The sequence below is a fragment of the Chlorocebus sabaeus genome, chromosome 2 (genome assembly GCF_047675955.1).
Source record: "Chlorocebus sabaeus isolate Y175 chromosome 2, mChlSab1.0.hap1, whole genome shotgun sequence".
NCBI lineage: Eukaryota > Metazoa > Chordata > Mammalia > Primates > Cercopithecidae > Chlorocebus > Chlorocebus sabaeus.
In genome coordinates, this window is record NC_132905.1 from 66,626,675 (window position 1) to 66,651,379 (window position 24,705).

Sequence of the window (24,705 nt, forward strand, 5' to 3'; positions counted from 1 at the left end):
CTCTTCTGCAAACTGGGAATACACATACCTTACTAGGGTTAGTGCAAGGATTAGAAATACCCAAGTGGGCTGGGTGCGGTGGCTCATGCCTGTAATCCCAGTACTTTGAGAGGCCGAGGTGGGCGGATCACCTGAGGTCAGGAGTTCAAAACCAGCCTGGCCAACAAGGTGAAACCTGGTCTCTACTAAAAATACAAAAATTAGCTGGGCATACTGGTGTGCGCCTATAATCCCAGCTACTAGGGAGGCTGAGGCAGGAGAATCGCTTGAACCTGGGAGGCAGAAGTTGCAGTGAGCTGAGATCGTACCACTGTGCTCCAGCCTGGGCAACAAGAGCAAGACTTCATCGCAAAACAAAAACAAAAAAAGAAGGCAGTCCAGGCGTGGTGGCTCACTCCTATAATCCCAGCACTTTGGGAGGCTGAGGCAGTGGATCACTTGAGGTCAGGAGTTCGAGACCAGCCTAGCCAACATGGTGGAACCTTGTTTCTACTAAAAATAAAATAATTAGCTGGGCATAGTGGCAGGCGCCTGTAATCGGGAGGCTGAGGCAGGAGAATGGCTTGAACTCAGGAGGCAGAGGTTGCAGTGAGCCGAGATCGCGCCATTGCACTCCAGCCTGGGTGACAGAGTGAGATTGTGTCTCAAAGAAAAAAAAAAAAAAAAAAAGGCCCAAGTTGCCTGCCCTAAAATCACATAAGCCAATTCTTTGCAATAAATCACTTAATATAGATCTCCTACTGGCTCTGCATCTTTGGTGGAACCCTGATTAATAGTGCAGGGTTAGACTCACAAATAGAAGTTACTTATTAATACCAAATTATCATCATTATTAATTAAATGCATAATATATGTACTCAGCTGAGCTTTTGTGTCTGGCTTTGTGCTCGGTTCCAGGGAAACAGTGAGGAACAAGACAGGCAGCTTCTTCCCTCGAGCGTTGATAGCCTGACTAAGATGTTAGGACTTGGCCTGCAGGAAGGACTCGGGGCCAGAGGGACTGAGGTGGTGACTGCTGCTGCTGCAGCAGCGGAGGCTGACGCTGGTTCTCTCTGGGCTGGGTTTCTGAGGCTCTCCCCGAGGGCTGAGTGTGACTGGAAGCTGAGACACTGTGACCCGGATAGAGACTGGCTGACAAAGACAGTGACCAAGCGCCTGACTGGCTATTACTGAATAGTAGCCATTGGTACAAGTCTTGGTTATACTTTAGTGACCATGACTGCTTGCGCCCAAAGTAAGATGGCTGGTGTCTGTGTTTCTGGACGGGGATATAAAATGCAAAGGGTAAAGAAAGTTGTTCACAGTTCAGAAGCTAAAACGAGAAACTAAGAATAGCAAAAGGCAACATTGCATCCGGCGGAACCTGCAGGTACGGGCCATTTTTCCTGCGACCCAGTGCTCGGCCGGACCGCTTTCCCCGTGGCTCCAGTCAGACGCCAAAGCGGGAGAACTTCCGGTGCGTTTCCGCGGTACCACAACGTGGGGCGAGGCGGTGAGTGTGGCCTCCTGGCCTCTTTTTCCTTTCCTGATTCCCTGTGTATGTGTGGCCGGGCCGCCCCTCTTCTCGGCTCAGAGTCACGGAGTGCCTTGAACTAGGCCCACCTCGCTGGGGCGGCTGGTTCTCTGCTTGTGGGACGCTGGTGTCTCTGGAGGCCCTTCCTGAGAAGCCGTCGCCAGGGCTTCCCGGGTCACAGGGAGTTACTTCGCGTTTTTGTTAACTTTAGAGCCTGGGGGCCGGAGACCCTGATTGCACTCGACCTGGCTCTGCCCTACTCTCTGCGTGACTTCCAGTAAGGTCTTTCCCCGAATTGAGCTTTTGTTTCTCGTTTACAAAATGGATATCATACTTGTATTAAATAAATATTTACTAAGCGTCGAATCTGTGCTAGGGATACAGCAGAACTCAAGTCTTGTGGCGACGACAGCCCTCAATCAAACATCCAAAACTGCAGTTGTGATCATTGAAACGGAATGGTACAAGGCACCCCAGGGTATATCTATATCACAGGAGACCTGACCTAGCCCCAGGTCAAGGAACCTTTACTGAGGAGGTGAATATTGAGCTGCGATCAGAAAAAAGGATTTGACCGAGTGGGGAGGGAAGAGTTTTCTATCTGAAGAGAGAGAGCCTCCAATTTCAGGGTCTGAAAGAGGCCGTTGTGGCTGGAACAGAGAGCTTGTGGGGGACCATGATGTGAAACAAGCTAAAGGGGTTGCCAGGGGTCAGACCGTGCAGGCTTTGTAGGTAATAGGAAGAATTTTGGTTTTTCAGGAACCAGGTGGGAAACCACTCAGAAGCTGACATGGGTGGTGATGTGATTAGATTGGTATTTTGAAAAGGTTACTGCTCTTGAATGGAGAATGGATTGAGGAGCAAGCACTCTGAGTGAGAGACGATGGTAGGTTGCATTAGGGAGGTGGTGGAGAGAAGTGGATGGATGTGACTTTAGGTGTTCCAGGACTGTGAGGAACTCACAGAGCTGTCAGTGACAGGGGTTGGTAGACTGCAGTTTGTATGCATATTTAATAAACCTTTTCCTAGCAACTCCTCTGTGCCAGGCCCTGTGCCAGCTGCTGGAGATATAGTGAATAGAATTACAGACTGGTGTAATTAGAATGAAATAAATGTCATTATCAAGGAGGAGCACACAGATGTCACAAGGCAAAATGGCTAATTGATGAGCAGTTATTCTAAAAGGAATATCTGTTCATTCAGCAAACATGAAATACTTTCTGAATTCAGGATTACAGATAGGAAGATGATACGAATTATGATGATGATGATGATGATGATTATTATTATTATTTTGAGATGGAATCTCACTGTGTCCCCCAGGCTGGAGTGCAGTGGTGTGATCTTGGCTCACTGCAACCTCCGCTTCCCAGGTTCAAGTGCTTCTTCTGTCTCAGCCTCTCAAGTAGCTGGGACTACAGGCACGCACCACCATGCACAGCTAATTTTTTTGTATTTTTAGTAGAGACAGGGTTTCACCATATTGGCCAGGCTGGTCTCAAACTCCTGACCTCGTTGTCTGTCCACCTCGGCCTCCCAATGTGCTGGGATTACAGGCGTGAGCCACCGTGCCCTGCCCGTTGATATGAATTATTTAGAGCAGTGTCTTTCAAACCTTTATGACTGTGACCTACAGTAACAAATACATTTTATGACACAACCAAGTGTACACACAAAGCTCCAGAAAACAGTACTTAGCTTTGCTACTCTTGATGTATTGTGATATTTCAAAATTTCTGTTGTTTTCATTTAAAAAATAATGCTGTTGAGACCTTTATATTGATTTCCTAATCCACAAATGGGTTGTGACTTGCAGTTTGGTGAAACGCAAAGTGTGGATTCAGGGTAAGAGTCACTTGCGGTGGTTCTGAGGTAACAATGTTAAAATGTGCTCTTATTTTTGGAAAAGGATTGGTCTTCCTTTCTGCACTGTTTTATTTTGTTTTATTTAAAGTAAAAAGAGTAAACAGGGCCGGGCATGGTGGCTCACACCTGTAATCTCAGCACTTTGGGAGGCCGAGGCAGGCGGATCACTTGAGGTCAGGAGTTCCCGATAAGCCTGGGCAACATGGTGAAACCCTCTCTCTACTAAAAGTACAAAACTTAGCCAGGCGTGGTGGCACATACCTGTAGTCTCAGCTACTTGGGAGGCTGAGGCACAAGAATCGCTTGAACCCGGGAGGTGGAGGATATAGTGAGCCGAGATCACGCCACTGCACTCCAACCGGGGTGACAAAGCAAGACCCTGTCTCGAAAAAAAAAAAAAAGTAAACAGAATTAAACAGGCAGCTGGTTTGTCTTGTGTGAAATTTTGGCATCTTGGCTAGATTGGAATTGCCTAGAGGGCAGTGACTGTCTTAATCTGTGATGTTTCTTTGGGGGCCTGGCAAAGATCCTGGCACAATGCAGGCACTTAGTGAGTATTTGTTAAATTAATCAGGTAGGTATCTTTGGACTAGAAGGTTAGATAATGGTTTGTTTACATTTATTTGTGTTGGTACCATTCTTGCCGATATCCCAGAGGTAATGTCTGGGATATTTAGAAGTAGGTAAAATAAGTGTACTAAGCTCTTTCTCTTCTGGCCTGCTTTCTCTTCCTAGGCCAGCTTTACCACCTGAATTCATTCTGGATGAATGGTCCAGAGCCACCACTGATTGTGGGCTCTTTGGGAAGTTGTTTCACTCTCTGGAGTTTAGGTTTTTTATGAGTGAAAGAAGAGGGGAGATTTGTGGTTGAAAAGCTCTCTAGACCTCGAATAAATTTTAGATGCTGAGCCTCCACTTTCTGCCGTCTGTCCGTTTCTGGGCCTTCCCTGAGGCTTATGGGAAACTGGATATGTACTTGATTTAATCTTTCCAAATCTTTTGGGATAGTTTTTAGGCAGAATTATAGTTTTAAATGATTTAGGCATAGTTATAGTTTAGAGTGAGCCGTCCAAGCATTTTCCACCCTCACCCTCTCTTGTGAGAAAGAGATCTGAGACGATATTAAGAGTGGATGGTGGACAGAACACTGGCCTGCAGGCAGGGTACCCAGATTCTAATTTGGGTCCTGGTGTGACCATGAGCATGTCACTTTTCTTTCACTGGTATCTTGTAACTGTGAAGGGAGTGTCCTTGCATGTTAAACCAAAACACAAAAATCCTTTCTTTTTAATCCTCATTTTTCTCATCTGTAAACTCAATGCAGGGTTGTCGTGAGGATTAAGGGAAATAATTATGTCAGGAGTCTAATTCAATATCTGGCACATACAGAATGCTTAGCAAATGAAGCATCTTTCCCCACATTCTGATTAACTCTGATTTCTTTCTTTCTTAGCTGTTCTGGAAGACAAAGAAAAAGGGTTCTTTTGGTCACCTACCACTGGCCCCATGGCTGCCTTGCAGATGGATCCTGAGCTAGCCAAGCGCCTCTTCTTTGAAGGGGCCACTGTTGTCATCCTGAACATGCCCAAGGGAACAGAGTTTGGGATTGACTGTAACTCCTGGGAGGTGGGGCCCAAGTTCCGGGGCGTGAAGATGATCCCTCCAGGCATCCACTTCCTCTACTACAGCTCTGTGGACAAGGCTAATCCGAAGGAAGTAGGCCCTCGTATGGGTTTCTTCCTTAGCCTGCACCAGCGGGGGCTGACAGTGCTGCGCTGGAGCACACTCAGGGAAGAGGTAGACCTGTCCCCAGCCCCAGAGTCTGAGGTGGAAGCCATGAGGGCTAACCTCCAGGAGCTGGACCAGTTCCTGGGGCCTTACCCATATGCCACCCTGAAGAAGTGGATCTCACTCACCAACTTCATCAGCGAAGCCACAGTGGAGAAGCTGCAGCCTGAGAACCGGCAGATCTGTGCCTTCTCCGATGTGCTACCTGTGCTCTCCATGAAGCACACCAAGGACCGCGTGGGGCAGAATCTACCCCGCTGTGGCACTGAGTGCAAGAGCTACCAAGAGGGCCTGGCCCGGCTACCAGAGATGAAGCCCAGAGCTGGGACAGAGATCCGCTTCTCAGAGCTACCCACACAGATGTTCCCAGCGGGTGCCACGCCAGCAGAGATAACCAAGCACAGCATGGACCTGAGCTATGCCCTGGAGACTGTGCTCAACAAGCAGTTCCCCAGCAGCCCCCAGGATGTGCTTGGTGAGAAGGAACAAGGCTCTTTGGGAGTGGGCCAAGGGGAGGATATTAGCAGAGGTGTTTTAGAATAGGGAATACATCTTGTGTTAGTCCAGCAGAAACTAAACCTGGCTGGGAGGCTGAAGATACAGGTGTATCTTTACCCTTAACCCTGGAGATTGTGATTCCAGAGATCTGGAGCGGGTCTCCCGCAGTTTCTGTCTGTCTGTCTTTCTGTCTAATAAACAAGCATCCTAGGTGAACCTAGTACAGATAATCTTCTGTTTGGGAACCACTGATAGAGCCCAGTCCTACAGAAGGAAAAGCTTTGGCCCACTGAGTGGCTGACCTGAGACCAGAACCCAGGACTCTTGGTTTCTGGGCCAGACTTTTGCTCACTGTAGCCTCTCACCTGCCTCCTCAGTTTGCTCCTGACCCTCAAGATGTTGGTCTCTCAACTGGCTTAGAACAGGACAGTGATTTTTTTTTTTTAATCATTACAGTTTTTATTGTTGCCTCCCCTTTTATTACAAAAATGATAGATATTAATCATAGAAGAAAAACAAAATTTACTTCAAATCTTCACTACTTAGAAATAACCATTTGTACATTTTGGTATTTTTATATTCCTTTTTTTCTGTGTATTTCATTTCAGTGTCTTCTCTGTTTATTTCTATGTACCTCCTCTCAGTCTTTTAAAAATTCAGTATATGGGCCGGGCGCGGTGGCTCAAGCCTGTAATCCCAGCACTTTGGGAGGCCGAGACAGGCGGCTCACGAGGTCAGGAGATCAAGACCATCCTGGCTAACACCGTGAACCCCGTCTCTACCAAAAAAAATACAAAAAACTAGCTGGGCGAGGTGGCGGGCGCCTGTAGTCCCAGATACTCGGGAGGCTGAGGCAGGAGAATGGCGTGAACCCGGGAGGCGGAGCTTGCAGTGAGCTGAGATCATGCCACTGCACTCCAGCCTGGTCGACAGAGCGAGACTCCGTCTCAAAAAAAAAACTAAAATATAGTATATGCATCTATGTATATATGAGTTTTTATAAAAACAGGATTGAAGTATGTTATTACTTTGTAATCTGCCTTAATATAAACGTTTTTTCATGTCACTAACAGTCACTTTTTTAGTGGCTGTTTCATGTTCCATAGTTACTGGACCAGTTCTCTGTTATGGACCATTGAGATGTTCCCTATTTTCCCTATTATAAATATCATCAAGTGGCCGGGTGTGGTGACTCACACCTGTAATCCCAGCACTTTGGGAGTCTGAGGCCGAGGGGCATCACCTGAGGTTAGGAGTTCAAGACCAGCCTGGCCAACATGGTGAAACCCCTACTAAAAATACACAATTAACTGGGTGGTGTGCACCTGTAGTCCCAGCTACTCTGGAGGCTGAGGCAGGAGACTCACTTGAACCCAGGAGGTGGAGGTTGCAGTGAGCCAAGACCTCGCCATTGCACTCCAGCCTGGGCAACAAGAGCTGTCTCAAAAATATATATACATATATCATCTAGTGAACATTCTCGCGTGTACTTATGCGTACATTTAGGGATAGAATTGCTGGGTCAGACTGTGCATGTTGCCAGGAGAAGGTTTTGCATCCTTGCTGGCTGGTAGGAAGCTATTGCCCATCACCTTTGACAGCATTGGGCATGGCAGTTTAACAAAGGCCTCTTCCAATTGGATAGTTGAAAAATGGCACCTTATTTATATTTCTTAAATACTAGTGACAGCAAATATGTGTCACATTTTGAACAGCTATTATATATTTACAAATTTTCCAGGTAATTTGCATATTTTCTTGTTGGAAGTTGAGCGAGAAATTTGAATGTAGAACTTTGTTTTTTTGGCCGGGCGCGGTGGCTCAAGCCTGTAATCCCAGCACTTTGGGAGGCCGAGACGGGCGGATCACGAGGTCAGGAGATCGAGACCATCCTGGCTAACACGGTGAAACCCCATCTCTACTAAAAAATACAAAAAACTAGCCGGGCGAGGTGGCGGGCGCCTGTAGTCCCAGCTACTCGGGAGGCTGAGGCAGGAGAATGGTGTAAACCCGGGAGGCGGAGCTTGCAGTGAGCTGAGATCCGGCCACTGCACCCCAGCCTGGGCGACAGAGCAAGACTCCGTCTCAAAAAAAAAGAAAAAAAAAAAAAAGAACTTTGTTTTTTTTTTTGAGACAGGGTTTCGTTCTGTCGCCCAGGCTGGAGTACAGTCACACAATCATGTCTTACTGCCACCTCAACCTCTTGGGCCCAAGCGATCCTCCTGCCTTGGCTTCCCAAAGTGCTGGGATTACTGTGCCTAGACAGGACTTTTTATATCATTGGGTCAGCTGATGATATAACGTATATTTTAACAGGTATATCTTAATGCATTAGTATTTTCATGTAATAAGTAACTTTTGAAAGTCTGGCTTAAAAATGAATAGAAATCCTGTCTTTCTACCTCTTAAACATTTCAGTTCTTCAAAATATATCTTGTGAAAAGGTCTGTTACAGGAATAACTTCGTTGGGTTTTTTTTTTTTTTTTTTTTTTTTGAGACAGGGCCTCACTTGGTGACATGGGCTGGAGTGCAGTGGCATGATCACAGCTCACTGCAGCTTCAACCTCCTGGGCTCAAGTGATCTCCCATCTCAGCCTCCTAAGTAGCTGGGACCACAGGTGTGTGCCACCATGCCCAGCTAATTATTTTTGGTCGAGATAGGGTCTCCCTGTGTTGCCCAAGCTTGTCTCAAACTCCTGAACTCAAGCAATCCTCCTCCATTGACCTCTCAAAGGGCTAGGACTATCCCTGCCACCACACCTGTCCAGGGATACTTTTGAATCTACATCACAGCTCTTTGAAATTATTTTTGATGTCATAATTAAATTTTAGACAAGGTCAGAAATGCACAAATTTAAATAAATGTCCTAAATGCAAAGAATAGGCTACTATTTAGTTTCACAAACCAAGTAAAGCCAGCTGAAGAAGCAAATCATTAACGTATATTACACAAAGAAAATTTGACTGTATTTGAAAATACTGGTCAGAGATCCAAAATATCTCAACCAGGTAGCTATTCACATAAATCAAACTTAGTTCCATATGCTTAGGACAGGGAGCTAGTTTTTCCAGGTCTCTGGAAGTGGCAGAGATCAAACACTATGCATTTAAAGAGGTATTTGGTGTTGAGTGCATCTCTTCTTTTTATGGCCCACATGGACATATACCTCATTAAATTTCCAGCCACCTTTGAAGTAGAGAGAATGCCTGTGATGAGTGGCAGTAATTCTGCAGTAACCAGAGACCCCGTTACTTGCCCAGGGACAGTGGTGTCTGGATCATCAGGTCTCTTTGTTTGAGATGGGCATCTGATAGAAATTGGGAACATAATATTTTTTGAGTGCTACTTTGTGCCAGGTGTTATTCTAAATGCTTTATGTGTACTGTATCCATTCATTTAATCTTTGCTGCAACCCTCAAATAAGGAAATCCAGGTCTTAATAGATTGAGTAACTTGCCCAAGGTCACACAGCTGCTAAGTGGCAGAGCTAAGATTTGAATCTAGGCAGTTTGGCTCCAGAGCCCATGCTCTTAGCCACCAAGCTGCTCATAGAGATTAAATCACAGAGCCCTGTGATTAAGCAAACAAAAAATAATCTGGCTGGCATGCTGACCCTGGAATAAGTACTCAGGAATTTTTCTTTGGTGGGAGGTTCTAGAACTGTTCCCACCCAATAGAGAATCTGTTTTATCTTTCCATTGCCCACATTGTGAAGCATTGAAGTGCGGCCTTGGGCAAGCCCTTGACATTATCTGTAAAATGAGGCAAATACCACCTTCCTGATCGCCTGTGGAGTTGGGCTGAGGGTTACATGGTGTAGTGCAGTATTTCTGTTACCCTGGAGCAGACCATCGGCATCAGAATCACCTGGGGAGCTTGTCAGAGCTACAGATACGAAGGCCCCATCATCTCTCCTCAACCAGAACCTCTGAGGGGGAAGCTTGGGTAGCTTTACTTTTAACAGACTCTCAGTGATTCTGATGGGCAGCCAGGTTTGAGATCCACTTGGCATAATATCCATGAACACATTTTGTAAACTTAAAATGCCAGGCAAATACTGGGAATACCTCTTCTCTTGCAGTCTGACTTTACAGAAATCCAAAGCCACAGGTTGGTTTCCCATGGCTTGAATTCATAGCGGTTCAGCAAACATTTGTTGAGTACCTGTTAGGTGCAAAATCCCATGCCAGGCTCTGCAGGAGTGACAAGGATAAAAGGTAATCTGTTGCTGTGGTCCAGTGGAATTGATGGCCTTGTGAACAGTGATGGAGAGTGTCAGCTGGTTCTCCTCTCCCTCAGAATCACTTCTCCTCTCTGCACCTTTCAGGTGAACTCCAGTTTGCTTTTGTGTGCTTCCTGCTGGGGAATGTGTACGAGGCATTTGAGCATTGGAAGCGGCTCCTGAACCTCCTGTGCCGGTCAGAAGCAGCCATGGTGAAGCACCACACTCTCTACATCAACCTCATCTCCATCCTGTACCACCAGCTTGGTGAGATCCCCGCTGACTTCTTCGTAGACATTGTCTCCCAAGACAACTTCCTCACCAGCACCTTACAGGTGAGCAGTCTTTCTGACTGAGCTGATGCAGATGTGGGTCAGAATTGAGGCAACAGTATGTGTTTTGTTTCTTGCTATTCTTCCATGACCCAAAAATGTTTATATTTCAGTTTCCTAGTCTTGGGATATTTCCTGGTTTTCTCTCTCTTACTCAATTGTGTTTCTATGCCAGAAATTTTCTCTCTGTACCACGCTCACCCTATACCTCATCCCCAGTGTGCCTAACAGTGGGGTACTTGGATTTGAATTCCTTCCACTGCTTTGGTTTACTCAGCTTAAAACAGCTTTTCTTTCTCCCTGTAGCCATGAATTGCTACAACCCAGTAAAGCAAAGTTTTGAAGTTTTTTATTCCCAGTTTTTTATTCTGCAGCTCCTTAGATCTCATTTAAGCATTAAAATAACTTTGATTTCCTGTTCAAACAAAATGTGCCAGTTTCTGCAGAGATTCTATGACAGAAAAAGTGAAATTTGCTTTTAACTTGGCAATTAAATTTTCATTATGAGTGGTAATTAGGAAAGAAGCTTCAAACAACTTACAATCTTCATCCTATGCTATTTCCTCCCTTTGCAAACAGATTAGTTTCCTTTATGTACTTGGGACAGCCTCTGTCACTCACATTGTGTAACTTTCTCAAGAATAGAAGAGGCAGAAGCTGCCAACTATCAGTTTCCATACTTTCCCTCCCATGAGCTTCTTTCTTCTCTCTGTGTGTAGTACCCCCATGAGGCCTGCTCCATATAAGGCAGCTTTTCACCAACCTTCCAATCCCACTCAGGGTAACTGAAGGGATGAATATTCGTTAAATGTTGGGGCTGGGTGTGGTGGTTCATGATTGTAATCCCAACACTTTGGGAGGTGAAGGCAGGAGGATCACTTGAGCCCAGGAATTAAAGACCAGCTTGGGCAATATAGTGAGACCCCGTCTCTACAAAAATTAAAAAAATGGCTAGGTATGGTCATGCATACCTGTAGTCCTAGCTACTTGGGAGGCTGAGACAGGAGGATCACTTAGCCCAGGAGTTTGAGGCTATAGTGAGCAATGATCGTGATCGTGCCACTGCACTCCAGCCTGGGCAACAGAGTGAGACCCTGTTCACTCATTGAATCCCTTTGGAACCCTGTAAGATGGAGGTATTATTCCCACTTTACAAATGAGAACACTGAGAACGGTTAAATCATTTACTTGAAGTCATACAGCTGGCAGATGGAGGTCAGGATTTGTACCCAGGCCTGAGTCTTGGTTTCCTGCCTGTGCTTATGCCCTTGTGTAGTGAATACAGTGAATCCCCTAGAAAGGATTATTGATTGATATCAGTGAAGACTTCATCGAGGTCCTGTTTCTCAGACGTACGGAACACTTTTCTAAAGCCAACCTACTGTTGGACGAGTCCCTGTGAGCAAGCATCTGACTTAAAGCTGGCAGTTGAAGGACCTGTGTAAATCATGGCAATGAGTCAGTCAAGCGCATGGTTTGAGCCCGGTCTGTTCCACTCAGAAGAGCTATAAAACTGTCCTTTTACTGGTTCTTCATGTAACAGAGAAATTAAACCCGTTTGTCCTTCCTCTGTGGGGAAAATTTTCCCCAAAGGTACTGGTTATGGGTTGTGAGGCAGTGTGAGGAGGCATTAGCCTGCTAACTTGCCTCTGGCAGTGGCTGCTTCCCTCCTGATGCACATTGATGCTGTTGCACAAACACGGGAGGGCCACAGTGTCGCTGGCTGTCGGGACCATTGTTAGCACAACTAGCAGCTGAGCTCTATAATTGCCAGGCTTTGTTGCCAGCAATGATTTACAAAACAGAAAGTGCCCAGCTGGATTACTGGATGCCCAGGTGGGTTGTGCAAAGCTGATGGTTGGAAACATTCAGTCTTTGGACTTTTCACCAAGAAAATTCGATGTCATTATTTGGAAAAACCCAGGGCATGTCCCAAAAAAAAAAAAAAAGGTCTGAGCATTCTTCATATATAACATTCTACTGGAAGTGTTGAGGAATATATATATATATATATATATATATATATATATATGAGTTAGCCAGGGTTCCTGCCCTCAAGGGATTTGTTCATTGATTTAGCAGGTAATTGCTGAGCATCTGCTGTATAGAAGACTCTGTTCTAGAACTGGGAATATACCTGTGAGCAAAACAGAGTCACTGTCTTGACTCTTGTATTTTGAGGAAGTTAACTAAGTAACTCCAGATAGCAGTAAGTGTTTTAGAAGGCAGTCCTGCCCTAGTACCATTTCCCTAGCCCCGGCCTTTTGGTCTTACCTAGATTGCATCGGAGTTTACCAGCCTCCATGCTTACCCATTACCCCATCTCTCTCCCACGCTGCCACTTGAGGTGCTGCTCCATAATGCAGCTGTGATCCTGCTTCTCTGTGGCTCCTCATTGCCTAGAAAATTAAAAGCCCAAACATTGTTTGCAAAGGCCATTCTGATCTGGCTTCTTATCCTGTTCTCCAGCTTCTCCTCCCTCTCTCTGCTTTCCCCATCAACTCCAGCGACAGTGGTCTCTTTGCAGGTTCCCAGATAGGCTATGCTGTTTCATGCTTTTTTTAAAAAAATTGTGGTAAAAACATGGCCGTTCCGTAGTGGCTCACGCCTGTAATCTCAGCACTTTGGCAAGCAGAGGCTGGAGGATCACTTGAGGTCAGGAGTTCGAGACCAGCCTGGCCAACATGGTGAAACCCCGTCTCTACTAAAAATACAAAAATTAGCTGGGCATGGTGGTGGGTGCCTCTAGTCCCAACTACTCAGGAGGCTGAGGCAGGAGAATCTCTTGAACTGGGGAAGCAGAGATTGTGGTAATTGAGATTGTGCCACTATACTCCAGCCTGGGCAAAAAGAGTGAGACTCCATCTCAAAAAACGTAAATAATAAAAATGAAATTGTGGTAAAAAACACAATTTAGCATGAGATATGCCCTCTTAACAGATTTTCAGTGTTCAGTATAGTATCGTTAACTATAAGCATCATGCCATCCAGCAGATCTCTAGAACTTCTTCATCCTACATAACTGAAACTTTATACCCATGTTTCATACCTTCTTGCCCGATTTTCCCTCTCCCTGGTACATATTTGCTCATTCTACAACATGCCCTCAAGGCATCCCTCCTCTCTCTCTCTCAATCTCTCTCTCTCTCTTTCTCCCCTTTCCCTACTCTTAGCCTACTTTGTACTTGTCACTATCATATTGCATGAGATTAATATATTGTCTGCCTGACTCCCACACTGAGTCATGGGTTCCTTTTACATGAGGCCTATTTTTTGTTCATCTGGTTATCTTCTTTTTTATTGAGACATAGTCTTGGTCTGTTGCCCAGGCTGGAGTACAATGGTGCGATCTTGGCTCACTGCAACCTCTGCCTCCCAGGTTCAAGTGATTCTCTGGCCTCAGCCTCCCAAGTAGCTGGGATTACAGGTACACACCACCACACCCAGCTATTTTTTTTGTGTGTTTTTAGTAGAGACAAGGTTTTGCCATGTTGGCCAGGCTGGTCTTGAACTCCTGACCTCAGGTGATCCACCCAGCTCATATCTGGTTATCATCAGTATGTTGTCAAGGCCTAACATTTATTTCATTTCATGTTATTGGGTGTTTTTAGGTGGATAGAGTTCATAATTATTTTGGCAATGTAAATATCGTAGGTATAAACAGTGGAGTCTGATCAAAGGGCATTAGGAGCACCAAAGAGGGACTGGTTAATTCTGACTGGGGTTGAGATTTGAGGGGATAAAGGACTAGGAATGGTTTTATGCAAGGGTGGAAGTGGGGGCATTTGACCATGCACTTGAGGGATGACTGAGATTTCAAAAGGCACAATGTGGAGAAGTATATTATAAAACTTTTTTTTTGTTTTAAATGGAGAGTCACGTTGATGCTATGTTGGCAGTGAGAGTCCAGTTCTCCACACAGAGGCATTCACTCAGGGCATTTGTGACTAAATGAATCAGCCCATAAAAGGCTTCCTCAGCCAGCTGCCTGCCCTCCCAGGTAGTCAAGTAAGTGGAACTGGCTTTCTTACTTAGGAGCTTAAATGGCTACTACCCATGGAGAGGGATTGGTGTTTGTGTGTGTGAGCACTTAAAAACAGCCACATTAGCATGGATAAAATCAGCCACGTAATGCAATGCTCTTAGCCATTAATTTTTTTTCGACTTTCCCATGTGAGGCCCTTTTGAGTAGAAGCCACTGGTTTTTACAAATCCCTTGGATTTCACTTGAATAAAAGTGATTTGTTTTACAAAAATAGATACAGTTTTTTCTTTTATTTAAAGCAACTTAAGTCATCATAATTCATTTAAAACCAGTGAAAGGATAATCTGAATTTAATGATATGTTAGAAAGTGAGTTATGTACAAAATAAGGATTTTTATTGTTGATTGTGTAGTATTTAGGCATATAGTCATCTAACCTGTTTTTAAAAATACTTCTAGTTACAATAGGCCATGTATGCTTTCCAACTTTCTTTTTTGCTAGTATTCTAAATATGCGTTCATCTTTAACTCTTGAGGGGAAAGCACCAACTCGACAGTGAGGTCTATGGTATTTTTACCACGATGCCCACTATGATAAATGTGCCTGCCTACTCCTACACTCTTGCCGTTAGCTATCTCTTTTGCATGGTTAGTCTCATTGAGCCCTCACAACAGTGCTAGAGGCTAGGTCTGTAATCCCATTGTACAGATGAGGAAGCAGGCTCAGGGAGGTCACATAATTTGCTCAAAATCCACAGAGCTAATGGAAGGCAAGGCTGAGCTTTACATTCTAATAGCCTGTGGTGGGCTTCCGTATATGATTAGAGCCCCAGATGAAACATCCCAGATTTTTCAAACTGCCCTCAGGTGATCTCATTCGCTGCTTTTCACCTTCCTGGTCATCATTGTGAAACAATAGTCTTGCTTTTAATACCACTTTCTTCTGCTGCAAGTAGAAACAAAATCTTCTACCTATTGCTAGTTTCATTCTAAGTTGAATAATTATTTGGGAATTGAAAAATTTAGGAGATGTCATCTTTTTGGTCTAGCTAAAAAAATAGGATAAGATAGTGACATAGCTACTACCTTGATATTTTTAATTTCTCGAGGTGACCTAACTGAACTCAATTTATTTAACTTAGGTTTAAGAGAAGCTTTCACATGTATGACTAAAGTAATTTAGAATTTCATAATACACAGTTTAAATGATTAAAGTGTTCATGCTTTATTTTATATTTGAAGAAAAACACCCAGTAGATGTGCTTTTTGTTTTAGATAAATGCATTTGTTTACAAAATATTATCCTATTTCAAAAGTATTTTTTAAATATTTAGTATTAATCTGCTGAGATTAAGGTGATTTATGTCCCAGTGATGTTAAAAAGTGTTGATTTGATTTTGTTTTAGTGAAAAAATAACTAGATCACTGTTAAGTTTCCTGAAGAAGGCATAAAATTAATCTGAAAGTAAAAGAATCAGAATAAGTTATTTCTTGGAAACTAAGTAGTATTTAAACATCTTCACTTCTGAATTGTGAGGAGTTTTTACAAATACCAAGTTTGTGAAACTGTGGTCAAAAATAGATCAGGGGATGCCAGGGGTTAGTGGTGAGGGAAAGGTTTGACTGCTAAGGGGCAGCATGAGGGAGCTGTTTGGAGTGATGGGATGGTTCCATGTCCTGACTGGGGAGATGGTTACACAAATTTATATGCACCTTCAAACTCAGAACTGGATACCAAAAGCAAACACTGTGAACATATATCATATGGTGGTTGCGTGGGGGTATATATATATTTGTCCAGATGAACTGAGCATTTAAAATTGATGAATTTACTAGCCTGGGCAACATAGTGAGAACCTGTCTCTACAAAAAATTAAAAAAAAAAAAAAAAATACCAGGCGTGGTGGCTCATGCCTTTAATCCCAGCACTTTGGGAAGACAAGGTGCAAGGATCACTTGAGCCCAGGTGTTCCAGACCAGCCTGGACAACATGGCGAAACCCTGTCTCTACAAAAAATACAAAATTAGCTAGGCATGGTGGCAGGCATCTATAGTCTCAACTAGTGAGGAGACCGAGGTGGGTGGATCATTTGAGCACAGAGGTCAAGGCTGCAGTGAGCTGTGATCACATCACTGTGCTCCAGCCTGGGTGACAGAGTGAGACCCTGTCTCAAAAAAAAAAATTGTCTAGGTGTTGGTGGCGAACCTGTAGTCCTAGCTGCTTGGGATGCTGAGCCCAGGAGTTCGAGGCTGCAGAGAGATATGATCATGCAGTGGCATGATCATGAAGTGCCACTGCACTTCAGCCTGGGCGACACAGCGAGACTCCGTCTCAAAAAAATAAATAAATAAATAAAAATAATAAATAAATAAATAAAATGAATAAAATTAATTGTGTGTAAGTTGTACCACAGTAAGGTTGATTTTTTGTTTATTTTTTTTTTAAGTCAATCCAGACTATGCCCTGTGTCCTGGAGGCTGTAGAGGGGACAGTTCCAGAAGCACCTTGGTTCCCCACAAGGCAGTGCTAAAACTGAATATTAGGGATGGATTAAGCCTCTGTCAAGACAAAAGGTCTGGGTCAGGGAAGGATGAAGCAGAGATGCCTCTGCTTTGACAGGACTTTGCTCAGCATTCGTCACTGCGTGTTGCAGCAGGCCTAGTGTCTTACCTCTATGGTAGGAATAGTCAGTTCCTGGGCTGCCTCCCAGGCTGTGGTAAAGATCAAGTTGGTGAGTTCTTTAAAAAGGACGAAGCACTTTTTAAATTAGAAACCTTATTTGTTAGACTGAAGGTGTCTGTTTTACCTGCCTCTAGTGGAATTTATTCCCAGGCAGTGTTTGAGAGGTGCTTCAGGAAGATGGGTGATGAGCGTGAGCCCAGCTTGTTCCAGCCTGTCACTACTGGCCATTGCCAAGTGCAGGGCAGTTCCTGGGTCTCATTAGGTCATTTGGGGAGTACCCTTTGGGCTCTAACTCTATACCTGGCCCTGGGCAATATGCTTTGTGGGACACATCAATAATTAGGACGCAGTCCCCACAGTTAGAGGGTGCAAATCACTGTGATACAAGCACAGTGTGAGGAATGCCATGAGGGAGGCTTGGGCACAGTGCTGGGGAACAGAGGTCCGAGCAGTTCCTGTCACAAGGAGGTGGCTTGAGAGCCATGGCGTTCAGGGGCCTAGTAAAGAAGCTGCCTCCTCCCTAAGATGAGCCTTTCATTCTCCCCGGCATCACCACATCATTATTGAACAGCTCTTTGGTGCTAGGCACTGTACAAAAGTGAACCAAAAATTGAACCTGTGGTTGTCTTCATTCTTCTGTTCACGAAACATCTAATGGGTTCTTTTTGTGTGTCGGGCGCTGTGCTGAGAGTGGAGCACGGTGTGAAAGAGCCGCTGCTGTGAGGTTGCTCCTTGTCTGGTGGGCGAGATCAACAGCAAATGGCCTGTTACCTTACTGAGACTGATCAAGGTAGCCCTGGGGCTGAGGGAGCGCAGAGGAGCACCCGCTCCATCCTTGGTCTGGAAGACATCCTAAAGGAGGTGATATCTGAGCCGAGCCTGAGTCTTTAGGAGAAATTCGTAGGTGAAGGAGGAGAAAGCAGGAGGTGGAAGGGTGTTAAGAGCAGAGGGAAAAGCGTGTGTGCAGAGAGCCGCAGAGGAAGCAGTGGCACATGTTTGGACGGCTGCTCAGTGGCTGAAGAGCAGGGACTGTGGAAAGTCATCCAATTCCCATGTAAGAAAGGGAAACTGGAAGAGACTTGCTAATTCAGCCCAGCAGGCTCCCCACAACCTCTGGGGACGGCCTCATGGGTGTGCAGGGCCTCCAGAGCTAAAACTGTTTGAGAGAAGGCTTCTGTGCTGTCCGTACCAGGCCCCTACCCAGAGTTCAGCCTTGCTCCAGGCAGGCTCCACTAGCTGCCTACAGACAGGCCGACCCCTGGCTTCCCCATGGCCCTCGCCACCAAGATCACACAGCCCCTCTAATTAGTTATTGATCTGGCATTTTGTTGTGGCTGTGCTTCCCACTCCTACGTATAGTCGATTCCCAAGTTAATGAAGCTGGATTCTGTACCGTCCTCCTTCCCCCGCATCACTTCTCCCTGGGCTCACACTGCTGCTACTCCAACGGAATGGCTCCAGACAAAGACCACTGAAAACGAGCCGCACTCCTGCTAACAGGAAGATGGCACAGAAGCGGGTGGGAGGAATATTGCCTCTGGAATCAGCTGCAGAGTACGCCTGTTGCCTTTGTTGGGTCAGGTCTCCTGGGGCCCAGCATCTTTCCATGGTGGCCTGAAAGCCAACTGTGGCGTGAGGGTGATGTGGATCAAAGAGCTTCTTCCACCGTCACACCCCTGTGTCTCTGGGTGGGTCTGTAGGGTAGCAGATGGTAGTCTGGGAAAAAACACTTCTTCCTTTCTGGGTAATTTGTATTCAGTCATTTAACTCCTCTCAGCTTCCATTTCCTTAAAATAGGCATTCTGTTGTATCTTCCCAGGGTGTTGGGAGGATCCAGTTGGATGCTCTGTGAAACTTCTTTCAAAACAGTAAAACAATATAAGAAGGAATCATGGGTTTGCTGTTACTCTTAGGAAGGGGCTGGGATCCCGGACAATCTGGAATGGGGTTTCAGATGTGGAAAAAATTACCATTCTGCTCCCCTGCCCATGTTTGTATTAAATGAAACTGTTCATGAGAGCATCAGAATAAGGGGTTAATATCCAGAATATAGAAAGAACTCCTACAACTCAACAATGCAAAAACAACCCAATTTAAAAATTGACAAGGAAGTTGAATGGACATTTCACCAAAGAAGATACACAATGGCCAATGTGCACATGAAAACATACTCAATATCCACTGATCATTAGAGAAATGCAAATCAAAACTACAGTAAGATACTATCTCCCACCTATTAGAATGGCTATGATTTAAACACACACAGAAAATAACAGGCGTTGGCCAGGATGTGGAGAAATGAGAACATTTGTGCATTGCTGGTGGGAATATAAAATGGTAAGGCCCCTGTGAAAAACAGTGCGGCAGTTCATCACAATTTAAACAGGGAGTTCCCGTCTGATCCAACAGCTCCACTCCTGGGTTTCTGTGCAAAAGAATTGAAAGCAGAGACCCTAAGAGATATGTGTACACCCATGTTCATAGCAGCATTATCCACAATAGCCAGAAGGTAAAAACAACACAAATGGACATTGACAGATGAATAGACAAACAAAATGTGGTATCTGCGTGCAACAGAGTATTATTCAGCCTTCAAAAGAAAGGAAATTCTGACACATGCTGCATCATTAATGAACCTTGAAGGATATTATGCTAAGTGAAATGAGCCAGTTGCAAAAGGACAAATGCTGTATGATTCCACTTAGATGAGGTGCCTACAGATTCATAGAGACGGAAAGTAGAATGTGGGTTGCCAGGGCCTGGTGGGAGAAGGGAAGGGGGATAGGGTAGTCGAATTCATAGAGATGGAAAGTAGGATGTGGGTTGTCAGGGCCTGGAGGGAGGAGGGAGGGGCAGTTGCTGTTCAATGGCTGCAGAGTTTTGGTTGGGGATGATGGGGTCATTCTGGAGATGGTTGGTGATGATGGTTGTACAGCATTGTTAATGTACTTAATGCTACTCAACTGTACACTTAAAATGGCTAAAAGTAATATGTATATTTTGCCACAATTTAAAAAAAAACATTTAAAAATGGTTGAAGTGGTAGATCTTACGTACAAATGCTCCTCAGCTTCCCATGGGGTTATGTCTTAATAAACTGTAAAGTCAGATATACTGTAAGTCAAAAATGCATTGATTACATCTAATGTCCCTAACATTGCAGCTCAGCCTCGCCCACCTCAAACGTGCTCAGAACACTAACACTAGCCTACAGTTGTGCAAAACCATTTAACACAAAGCCTATTTTATAATGAAGTGTTGAATATCTCATGTAATTTCCTTAATACTGTACTGAAAGAAACAATTCAAAGTGTGGCTTCTTCTGAATGTGTATCACTTTGCATCATCATAAAGTCGAAGTGTCGTAAATTGAACCATCGTAAGTCAGGGTCCATCTGTATATTTTACCACAATAAAAAAAAATCAAAGACAGCTTTTAAGGGGGATAGAAGCCTCAAACTGGCAGCCTGTGGCCCATTTAGAAGATTAGAGCAGCAATTCAGTCTTGTTGGCTTGGCGCCTAGGACTTTATGGGGTCCAGGGGCTTATAAGCACCCCCAAGCCTTTCTTAGGACCTTAGTACCAACTGGTGTAGCTACTACCTGTTCCTCTGGGATACTGCCCAGGTGTCCAGTAGAACCCCCCAGGGGGTGGGGCCGGAGTCATGGCCCCAGCCTTAACACTGGGGCATCTCTGCCCAGATAGTAATTTTCCATTCTAGTCCTGCCCTAGCATCTCAGCTGGGTTTGGACCTTCTTTCTTGGTTTGGGGGGAGCACAGCAGGTGTCCTGGGCCTATGCCAGTGGCAGCTGATCTACCCGCCCCAGAGAGCCGAACACCATGAGGAAATTTCCACAGCTTTCTCGCGCTCGCCCCCCGTCTTCTCAGGAGTGACTTATCCTCTGTTCTCTGTAGGTTTTCTTTTCCTCTGCCTGCAGCATTGCCGTGGATGCCACCCTGAGGAAGAAAGCTGAAAAGTTCCAAGCTCACCTGACCAAGAAGTTCCGGTGGGACTTTGCTGCAGAACCTGAGGACTGTGCCCCTGTGGTGGTGGAGCTCCCTGAGGGCACCGAGATGGGCTAACTCGGGCAGCGCTCTCAGCTGCGAGGGGCCCCTTGCCACAGGGCTGCAGTCCTGGCCTCTCCATTTACTTCTTCCTATCCTGGGACCTGTGAGGGCAGCAATCTCTCCAGATCCCACAAAGATGGAGCCAGAATTCCCTTTTTCACCGATAAATATGTTTCTTCATTGCCAAAGAGGCTGCACCCATCCTGAAGGCACATTTGTGGGTTCCCCATCAGCTGGACCTTGGTGCTTAACCTGGCTGAATTTCACACAGGCTCTTACAGAAACTACTAGGGGAGACCTGCCTACATGGCAACCAGATTCCCTCTGAGTGAGAAGGAATTGAACCAAAAGTCCTAGAAAGAACTGATTGCTTGTTCCATAGGAGCTTAGAAAACAAGAAACCCTGGATTGCCCAGGGGGTCTGAGAGGTCGGTTGGTGACTTTTTTTGCAGTTAAATGCAGGGTGATGGGGAAATGAGCCTGCCTCTTGCTGAATGGGAGCAGAGGACTTGGGCCTGCGGCTTCTTGGAAGCCCTTGATTGGGAAGAGAGTGTCAAGGGAGGCAGCTGGATTCAATCTGGCAGGTGGTCAGCTTCAGCTTTCTCCATCAAAATCCCATTCTCATGTCCAGAGGCCCAGTGGATCATCTCCCAAGGTGGGTGTGGCCCCTGACCTCAGGGGCCTTGCTGGTGCTGTTACCTCCCACCTGCTCCATCCTGAGGCCTCACCCAGAAGTGGGACCCTCCCCTTCCTCACCAGAGCTACCGTCACTGTTTCTGATGACCTGGAGCGTCAACAACAACCAGAAAGGTTTCTGCCCAGGGCAGGCTTCTTAAGGCCCTTAGGAAGTTTTGTGCCTTCCAAGTGCTGAAGAAGACCTGGTCAGCCTAAATCTTCCCAGTCCTGCTGTGGAGCTGTCAGTCACTGGAATAATAAGCTCCTGGTTCCTTGGGAGTCCTGGGGGCACGCCTTTCGTGCTGTGTGGCAGGGTTCCTCTCTAGACAAGTACACTGGCCCTGCCACCCTGACATCAAACTGTTGTACTATGATCACAGTCCCTGTGCCATCCTTTTCCAAGGCTGGGGCTCACACCAGGTTTTTGAATGAGAATCCCTGCTGGTTAAGACTTTTGCTTCCACTTGTTTCCTTGGAGATGTTTTTCCAAGAGCATAATGTACATTAAAGTCTTCGAGTTGAGACAGAATCCCCTTGTGTGTGTGTCTCTTGCAGCGAATCCGCCTGATCTCCAGAGCAGCCAGGCTACTGTCCATAGACACACACCTCCCTCCAGTGTCTGGGAGACCTGCCCAACCTCTGGAGTCTGGAAGAGGCAGGCAGCCAGTGTTTCTCCTGTTCCTCTGAGGCCCCTGAGACAGGCACACAAGGAAGAAGGGATGAGGCCCTATGTCTCAATAATAACCCAAGATTCACCTTATATGAATTGGCTCCTCTTTTTCTCCCAAAGCCCACTCATCGGAACTACCTGGGGAGCTTGTGAAAACTGTATCTTTAAAGGAGTGAAGTCCTGATACATGCTACAACATGGATGAACCTTGAGAACGTGCTAAGTCAAAGACAAGGACCACCTATTACATGATTCCATTCACATGGCATGTCCACTATAGGCAAATCCACAGAGAGGGAGAGTCAATTAGTGGTTACCAGAGAATAAGAGACTGGGATGGGAGTGACTGCTGATAAGTCTGAGATTTCTTTTGGGGGTGATGAAGATATTCTGGAATCAGATGGTGGTGATGGTTGTACAACCTTATGAATTTACTAAAAACCACTGGAAGTAAGCACTTGAAAATGATTAATTTTATGGTATGTAAATTACATCTCAATAATTTCTGAAAATGGAGATTCCCAAGTCCCATCCTGCAGAGTTTCTGGGGCAGCGAATCCGGATGGGGCCTGAGTTCTGAGGCACACTCAGTTTTGTTTTGTTTTGTTTTGTTTTGTTTTGTTTTGTTTTGTTTTGTTTTGTTTTTTTGAGACAGAGTGTTGCTCTGTCACCCAGGCTGGAGTGCAGTGGTGCGATCTTGGCTCACTGCAAACTCTGCCTCCTGAGTTCACGCCATTCTCCTGCCTCAACCTCCCGAGTAGCTGGGACTACAGGCGCCCACCACCACGCCCGGCTAATTTTTTGTATTTTTAGTAGAGACAGGGTTTCACCGTGTTAGCCAGGATGGTCTCAGTCTTCTGACCTCGGAGGCACACTCAGTTTTAAGTAACATTACGTGTAAGTGACAGCATTGTGGTTAGTACCTGGAGCTCCCCTGGGACAGAATTTGTCTCCCATCAGAGCAGTACCTGAAAGTTGGATCATGTAACCTTGTTCCCCAAGCGTGTCAGTCAGTATTCCTGTGTTTACACAGATGCACGCCCCCTACACACACACACACACACACACACACACACACACAAAACAGGTTAAACAAAACTAGCTACTGTTTACCAAGGGCTCTGTTCTGTTACTTCACTGAAATCCTCAGCAATATGTGGTAAGTACTCCAATTATCCCCATTTTGCTGATAGGAAAATGGGCTCAGCTGAAATCACCCAGGGTCACACAGCCAGTGAGTACTGAGAACAAGAGTCAGGCCCCTGCCTCTGGTGTCCACAGCCCACTCTGCAGCTGCATTCACAGCTCCGATTTCCTTCCTTGCTGGCCCCACGTGTCCAGGGCAGCCTTCCCCTCCGCCCTGCTCCCAGCCTTGGCCCTGCTGCCATCCAGCTGTGTGATCGTGAGCAAGCTGCTTATGTTCTCTGAGCCTCAGCTCCTTGCACGAAATAAGAGTTGGCTTGGGGCCGGGCATGGTGGCTCACGCCTGTAATCCCAGCACTTTGGAAGGCTGAGGCGGGCGGATCACAAGGTCAAGAGATTGAGACAATCCTGGCCAACATGGTGAAACCCCGTCTCTACTAAAAATACAAAAATTAGCTGGGTGTGGTGGCGTGTGCCTGTAGTCCCAGCTACTCAGGAGGCTGAGGCAGGAGAATCGCATGAACCCGGGGGGTGGAGGTTGCAGTGAGCTGAGATCTTGCCACTGCACTCCAGCCTGGCCACAGAGTGAGACTCCATCTCAAAAAAAAAAAAGGCTTGGACTTAGGTTTCTGATATAGAATCTGTGGGCTCCCACAGGTATTTAAAAGTTGACCCTTGTGTTATTTTAAATGTTTTAAAAACAGAAACTACATTTATACAGGATAATATGACTGGGCTGACCAAAAAAAAACAATAGGTCTCTTTTGTTTGGGGCTGCAGTGACGTCCACTTTAGGTCTCCTGCTCGTCCCAACAGGCAGTCCTCTGTGTGTCTTTGATGAATAAAAAATGTGAAAACAGATTATTACTTAACACTTGCAGTATTTTTGGAAGGCGGACGCTTTGGGAACAGAACCAGTGGCACTGCCGATCTCCAAGCTCCCTTCCAGCTCTAACACCTCTACATGTGAAGCTATTGGCAGGACCTAGCCTGATTTAAAAACCCTCCCAAATGCAGGCCTCATAGGGTCTAGCTCTTACTTGCAAGGCTGGTTCATCCTATTAGCAGAATCGGCAGAGGTGGTGACTTTCTAACCCCCTTCCCCTGTCCCCATGACAAACCCTCCCTGTTGTGAGCCTCTTTCCCATCAAATTTCTCACCACGTGAGCAGTGGAGGACTTCCCCACTGTTGACTGCCTCCTACCATTGGTAATTATCTCCCCACCATCATACGCTTGTAAATATGACTTAATATTCCCAG

General features: G+C 45.7%; 1 protein-coding gene across 2 annotated transcripts; it reads left to right on the plus strand.

Moving 5' to 3' along the window:
- The first annotated feature begins 1,396 nt into the window (after nucleotides 1-1,396).
- AAR2 (AAR2 splicing factor) lies at nucleotides 1,397-22,160 on the plus strand. Of its 2 annotated transcripts, none has more exons than XM_007963964.3 (4): nucleotides 1,397-1,492; nucleotides 4,833-5,642; nucleotides 9,995-10,224; nucleotides 20,804-22,160. In XM_007963964.3, the coding sequence occupies exons 2-4, from the start codon at nucleotides 4,886-4,888 to the stop codon at nucleotides 20,969-20,971; spliced, it is 1,155 nt and encodes a 384-aa protein (XP_007962155.1). In that variant the 5' UTR covers nucleotides 1,397-1,492; nucleotides 4,833-4,885; the 3' UTR covers nucleotides 20,972-22,160. The 2 variants fall into 2 exon arrangements, with proteins under 2 accessions (XP_007962155.1, XP_007962164.1); XM_007963973.3 differs by having other exon boundaries at nucleotides 1,466-1,790.
- The last annotated feature ends 2,545 nt before the right edge of the window (nucleotides 22,161-24,705 follow it).